Source organism: Heliconius melpomene, chromosome 17 (assembly GCF_056956725.1).
Source record: "Heliconius melpomene rosina isolate 202511_hmr_F chromosome 17, ASM5695672v1, whole genome shotgun sequence".
Taxonomy (NCBI): Eukaryota; Metazoa; Arthropoda; class Insecta; order Lepidoptera; family Nymphalidae; genus Heliconius; species Heliconius melpomene.
The window spans coordinates 4,896,986-4,904,385 of NC_140405.1; the positions used below are offsets into that span (position 1 = coordinate 4,896,986).

Consider the following 7,400-nt stretch of genomic DNA (forward strand, 5'->3'; position numbering starts at 1 on the left):
TAAAAAATATTCAATATTAAAGAGTTGATTAAATTAGGAATTCTAGAGACTTATACAAAAACTGAATACTAAAATATTCACACAAAAGTTAAGCTTTCAAGAAATGTATTTAGAATGAGGATAGTAATCTTCATTCTAAATGTTGTACTGGAAAGATTTTCTGTAGTAAAGTGAAATACAATGGTAATCCTCCTGATTATAGAATGTGCTTACTTGTACAGGTTTAATACAAGAAAATAACATAAATGTTCACAAGTGTTTAATTTCTAAAGAGATAACGGGTTCGATACCTGCTCGTAGAAATGAAATATTTTCATTTTCTCACTCTGACAAGACAAAGGGTGTCGGGCTCCGCCATTCGACAATCGGCACTAAGTTTTCACTGCTAGGCGCTTTGAGATTTTTTCCAAACGTTATAAATACAAGTAATTTGCATTTCATACAAAATGAGTGCACATTTCTCAGACGCTCTATATTTATTACAGAAATAGCATTTTAACAAAACACTAAGTTAGTAAAATGTATTATTAAACATGCTATAGTAAATCACCACGCTTCTTACACTTTACAACGTTATTTACTATACAGAATAAATAAACGCTTATTCCTCGCTGTATCTGAGCATAAGCTGGCAAGCGCTATAATTAAGGGAGTACGAAATAGAAAAGCTTACAGAGCAATATGCGCCATATGTGAGTGTAGAAACTTTCTTAATTTTAACCTTTTGTGAAAGACCTAGGATACAATTGGGTATCGTAATAAATTAAAATAGTTAACATACCCCTTTTTATATAATTAAATTTATAGCGCTCGGTATCAGCAAGACAGAAAAAATATTTTATATTATAATATGACCGTCTGACAGGCTGTCGAGCGCTATAAAAATGCTGACAAGGAGAGAGATCGGGTGAACGGCACCGGTGGGAAAGAAAATTTCATAACTTTTAGACACTTATTATTCTAATGTTGAATAATTTAGTCGTAGGTTACATTAGAATAGGTTAAGTTTAAACAGATTACCGTTCTTCTAATATCAAAAGCAATAAGTAGTCTCAGATATATTTTAGTTTAAGATTTAATTGTATTTTTTGCTTTTAAAATTTAGTTTGAGTAAGTTTATACATAATTTCGTACTTTCTTTAACTCTCCAACAGCAGCTCTCATGTAACTAATTTAATAATATTATTTAAAAAATAAATAAATATTCAAAAGGATAGTAAATTTTGCATCAGCATAAAAAACGAACCTGGTACTATAACATATATAATTATTACTATGAGTAATGTGAATATAATTTAATATTAAGAGCATCATGTGAAAAAGCTCTTACGGTTTCCAATTACACTTTAGTGTTACGTACGCATGATATACGATTACGGCAATTTAGTCACACCCCTAATTACAGATACACACCTATTAATTTCGCAGTGATTTTATTTTGATTTCCTATAATTTTTATTTAACCTGCGGTTTTAATATATAAAATCTTTCAAGCTCAATTTGACACACTTGCCAGAGAGCTTCCCATTGAATTGACAATAACATTACATATCATTGTTAATCCAAGATGGCCGCCGTAGTAAAAATGGCGGATTATAAGTTTTTACATAATCTACGAGTACTTAATTCGAGTCTGAAATGAAAGGGCTCGCTTCACACCATAAAAATATTTTTTTGTGTGTTATATTATATTTCATAGAATGATTGTTTTCAACGATATGGCTATGTTTAACAAAATTAAAACTTTTCAATAAAGTAAAATTTGATAACAATATAGGTAAAGCTAAATGGAGCAAACTTTTAAATTTCATTTATTTTTCAATTTAAGCAACACATAAAAGTACAAAGCAGATATAAACTAATTCTATACAATAGTAAAAGCTTAAGCTATCAATTTTCTTTAAAAGAAGCAATGTACAACATCAGTACACACGTCCATAACCCAGGAGGATTAATGACACATCACGACGTTACGTTTACATTGAGAACTCATTTTCCAAACTGTTTACAGTGCTCGTCTTTCAAGATGGCTAGAGTGTGCTGTAAATCTTCAAATTTATTGCCTCTAACAATGATCATTGAAATTGTTTATTTTATTATCTGTGACTCCCAGTAAAGCGGCATTCATGAAGAATTCTTAGTATTTGGCACACGACGAAATTACGTCGTGCTACCGCATACTTGACTACTGACTAATTAACTAAAATTTATTATTACATTTCATAATAATAAAAAAAAAGATGAAAAACAAACAATTTTTCGTTTGTAACTATAAGTGCTTTGCAGTTTTTATTGTTTCAAAAGAAACTTACGTAGACTCTTTTACATACATTAAAGTTGTAGTCATATATCTATTTAACTTTAATCGTGTTTGTATAGAGATGACAATAGAGCAAAATAAGACCAGGAAGTGCTTAGTATCTGAAAAAAACATAAAATTTAATTAGGCAGCCATTATTTTGTGTTTCCGTAAACTATTCGTAAGTTATTGTCAAATTCATTACGGGGTTAGTAACTAGTAATATACATAGCAAGCAGTATGAAGTAAGTACTGATTCCAATACATGCTTGTATATAAAAGTAAACTTACTCTAGTAAAAGTTTTGAAGTTAATATCAGAAAATCTTAGAGCTGTCATTCTGCACGGTTTCTGAGCCCTGTATAACAAACAACATTTTATTACTTCCTATATATTTTTCAAAAAGTTAATATTATATAAAATAAATTAATTATTTAAATAAATTCACACCTAGCAGCGATAATCATCAAATCTTTAACAATTGAGACGTCTGCTCTATACCACTGGCAATTATAAGCTGCATCACCCACTTTAGCGCTCTGTAAAAATGTAAAAATATTAGAAAATATTTAAAATAATAATAAAACAAGCATAAATTTATTTTAAAAAACTCACATATATCATAATCATATCTCCGTAATAACATAAAATGTAAATTTGCACTAAACCCAGCAAAAGGAATTGCAGAAAGGGTAGAGTTAAGGCTATATCATCGATTGCCTAAAAACAATAAATTATAAATATATTTCAAATTACAATAAATAATAATAATAATACCTATATATCACACGTTTCTTACCATGACATTAAACCCTGTCAGGCATATAAGTAATGAGCTTGTAATTACGTTACATAGAGTGGACTCTGTGTATATAAATTCCATTAAATTTACACACCTGTAAGTTATTTTACAATATAACATTTTTAGTTTTTTTTTAGGTTTGCACTGTTTTCCGCATATAGCAAGATCAATAAGGTTTTATTAAAATTTTACACCAAAAACGATAATATCCACCCACTTTTACTATTAATGCTTTGAATATACCTCAATTAAGCTTCCTCGAATTAAGTTACATAAGTTAAGATACTTTGGATCGGGAGCTCTAACGCTCCCTGCGGGAAGCCTATGTTCAGATGTGGACCCGAATAGGCTAGGCTAGGCTATTTGAAAATACTATCACTAATAATTTCTATTTTAGCTTCTTTTCATTTTCTTACTTTACATAACGAGAAGTGGTGTTTGACGATCTATATCTATTAGAAATTTACAAGTCTCTTCTTCTGTTTTCTACGGCTTTATTGATCCTAATCAAAAATATTTTATCTCATAAAATTCATCGACCGCCTCGCCCTGTATAAAATATTCTGAAGGACATGTAAATAAATATAATTTATTTATAATAATATTAATATTTATATAATATTAAAACATTCATGTAAATCATCGATATAATATGTACAACGGTAAACATTAGATTTGCCTCACTCTATTAATTTTCTGTGACGATCAATTATCTGTATAAACTTTTCTTTAACGTCATCGTTAATTTCGTACAAGATTAAAGTATCTGTGTATGGTATTATTTGTTCTAGGTCCTTATGAAGACGATGAAATTGGTATATAATGAATGTAGAACACGCGTAGCACAAGAAACATGGAGCTAACACTGTTAAAACTGCAATGACAGCTGAAATATAAATATTAATATATTTTTTAAATTTGTAACAATACTTTTAATAAAAAATTCTAAAAAACCCACTGACCTGTCCACATAACATGAAAATATGCAATAAAATAAAATCGTATATCATTTATATCAAAAGGATATAAAATAAGAAATGGCTGATTTAAAACGAACTCAGATGTCTTCTTATAGTGTAAAGCCATGTTTATGAAAGGACTGACACCGAAACCTATAATACCAACAGTTATTATAACTGTTATAGTGTTGACGGCGATGTAGAAAATTTTTATTTGACCTTTTAAAAAAGCTATATCCTCAATATCCATATCCTTTTCAGCGGTTACTGATTGAAGAAATCGTATAGATCGCACTAATTCACGCGCCTTATTGCTATGTCTCATGAAGAAGAAAGCTTCTATATCACCAAGAAGACACAAGGCCAGGCATGGTGCTAAATTCGTTAGTTCCACAAAACTTTTTCCTGTAAACGCACTTTGAATTAGCCACGCGGACTGACCTGTGATGTCCATGTTCATCCAAATCATATTTACTATGAATGCCCATCTAAAGCGAAGCCATTTCCGAATTGTCATATTACTATTATTTTCATCAATTTGCAAACCTATCGGTCTCAAGAAAGCTTGAACTTTCTTCAATGCTTTATTAAAATATACAATTTCCATATTAGATTTATTCATTGTTTTATTTAATTTAGACCTCACGAGTTTCTCATTCAAATAATTGAGTAATACTTTAGTTAAACTGTTTCAAACGAAGACTTAAAAACTCTGCTTATTAAATATTAAAAACACTAATTGACATCGATTTTAATTAATTACTTAATACTGTATTTAAATTACACCTTGTAATATAAACAGATGACTATATATTCAAATAATCTCATGATATTAGCTTCTATAATTAGTGGGTAATAAAAAAATACATTTAAAAAACATAAACACATACCAAATGGGACTATAAACATCGCGCGTCTAACGAGCATTTGTTTTTTTAGTAGAACAAGTAGGTTAACTATATTTACATTTTATTATATAAAACAATGCAATGTCACATTGACATTGAAGAGAACACTGATAGCACTTATGAACGCAAGCTATATGTGGTCATTTTACTGAGACCGACAAGATTTTCTTTATTTCATACAAATGAATAACTGATTCTACAAAAATGCAGCAACAAAAAGGCACGGATGATCAAAATCTGTTAAACAAGTCTTAAGAAGTCACAGACCGCGAGGCCTAAGCAGATTTTTAAAATTTTAAAACTTACTTAGTTTTTCGTTTTGTTATTATTTCTCCGTAGTTTGTAAAAGTACATATCGTTTAGTTTATCATGACCTTTTCTACATCCCCATCGTGCGGCATATATACCTAGATGTTGAATATAATTTAACATACAAAATGGTCTAGATTAAGAATTATATCGTTTTTTTTTTTCAGCTCACTTTTCGTTGAAATCTGGAAGCAGTAGTGGCGGAACTCAACGCCCCGCTTTGCCTCGACACCAAAGCGAAGAAATGGTAATATTAAATATTTCATTTCTTCGAATAGGAATCGAACCCACAACCTATTGAGTTGACAGTCGCACACTTGTGTCCCTGCGCCATGACTGCCTTCTATCTATTAGTATTAAATCGTTCTAGTAACAAAATGAACACTCATCTTCATGTACATCTGCAAAAGTTCTATCAAATAAACTACCGCTCCCTGACTTGTAACACTCCCACAAAATGTCTAGATGCTCTATTTACGCTTCAATAAACGCAATATATTAAACTTCCTCAACAAATATAGAATAACGCGTAAAGCGTTTGATTTCTAATGTTTATAATAACTACTTCGCGTAATAGTTAGGCTATAAAATTTATAAATAACAACATTAATAATTTTCACCCCATATATGATATATGGTATTTCATTTAATATAACTCAGTGAACCGCCCTTAACAAAATCAAAGTAAATAACGATACTACAAAAATACTATTAAACGTTGCCGATATGCCACTTTCATTCTGAATAAGCTTACCAGAACGATTAAGGGTTATCTTTCGTTCTATTTTACCCAATTACCTATTTTTTTATAAAAAACTTTATACGTTAAAAATTCTTATACGTTATTCTATATCGTCTTTATTATATATCTTTGAAATTGGTAAAATTTGTAAAAATCTCCCTACAGAGATGCTAACAACATAAATAAGTTGTAACAAACGTATAAGAATTTCGACGTAGCTCGATGAGAACCTGAGAACCTATGGCTTAGTGGTCAGAGCGCCTGGACGGTTTCTAAGAGGCGTGGGTTTAAGTCCCGCTATGTTAAATTTTTCTAAATAAATATTTTTCTTTCCTGAGAGTGGAATAACACTTTAAAAATTTCAAAAATACTCTACACTGCTGATTATCAAATCTGTTTATAAATGTTGTATTTTGTTCCTAATGGTAATTTCATAATGTCTAATTCCAATCCTCGTTTAAGTATCAGATAAAAACAATTATAGTTGTAGCTTATTATTTGTAAATTACGTAACGCAATACAAAATAACTTACTAAAACTTCACTAATATGACCAAAAAATACCTGGATAATGAATCAACAACATCAAGTATCCAATTTCGAAAGCGAAACAAAATTTATTTTAAATTACTACGAGAAGTTTTAGCGTTTATTTTGTTGCCAATTTTAAAAAGTCAACGTTTGATTAGTCACGACTCACGACTTACAAAAGTACATTGAACTTTTTTACTATTTTAAGAAGCAAGTTTTAATTTATATGTTTTGAACCGAAAATAATATGCGTCTCAACCAAGACTCGTCCAAATAAGGTACCTATACTTCATTTTAAGCCAGTAGCGTTGAACAAATGTCTTAACCTGGTTTATTTTATTTATAAACCTTATAAAATTTTTAAAAATGCATTGTTAAAAAGATACCACTCAGCTTACTAGCACTTGTTAATTTAATTATTTTTAGACAGTTTAGAGACCGGAACCTCTTGTTTCAGTCACAAGAAACCGAAGAGGCACGTAATTAGAACACAATTGACGAAACATTTTCTTATAAGATTCTTGTGACGATATATAGAGACTATATTCACACATTGTAAGTGTGAAATTATGAATATAGTGTGAAATTATATAAAACTCGTTTATCACTTTAGTTGGAAGTAAAATTTATAAAAATAATATTTTCTTATTAGGTGTGAATTTTGTATATAAACAATAATGTAATTAATATATGTGATAAGGAAAATAGATATAATAATAAGGTAAACTAGGGTACAAGTGTCTGTAGCGATACTAAACTAATAAAAAAAAAACACTCCTTCCGGCGTAAGGACGCAAAAATCCCTTATAGGCCGAAAGGTTCTGGAGTGTCGCTGCACTCCAGACTCGATA

At 29.9% G+C, this 7,400-nt stretch overlaps 1 protein-coding gene across 1 annotated transcript; it reads right to left on the bottom strand.

The window, feature by feature from the left end:
- Positions 1-509: 509 nt before the first annotated feature.
- On the bottom strand, positions 510-7,164 carry LOC146529942 (putative odorant receptor 92a). Its single transcript, XM_085200971.1, has 7 exons — positions 4,064-7,164; positions 3,786-3,987; positions 3,099-3,195; positions 2,915-3,019; positions 2,750-2,838; positions 2,591-2,657; positions 510-2,421 (listed from the first exon to the last, which is right to left on the bottom strand). The coding sequence occupies exons 1-7, from the start codon at positions 4,680-4,682 to the stop codon at positions 2,362-2,364; spliced, it is 1,239 nt and encodes a 412-aa protein (XP_085057097.1). The 5' UTR covers positions 4,683-7,164; the 3' UTR covers positions 510-2,361.
- Positions 7,165-7,400: the final 236 nt, after the last annotated feature.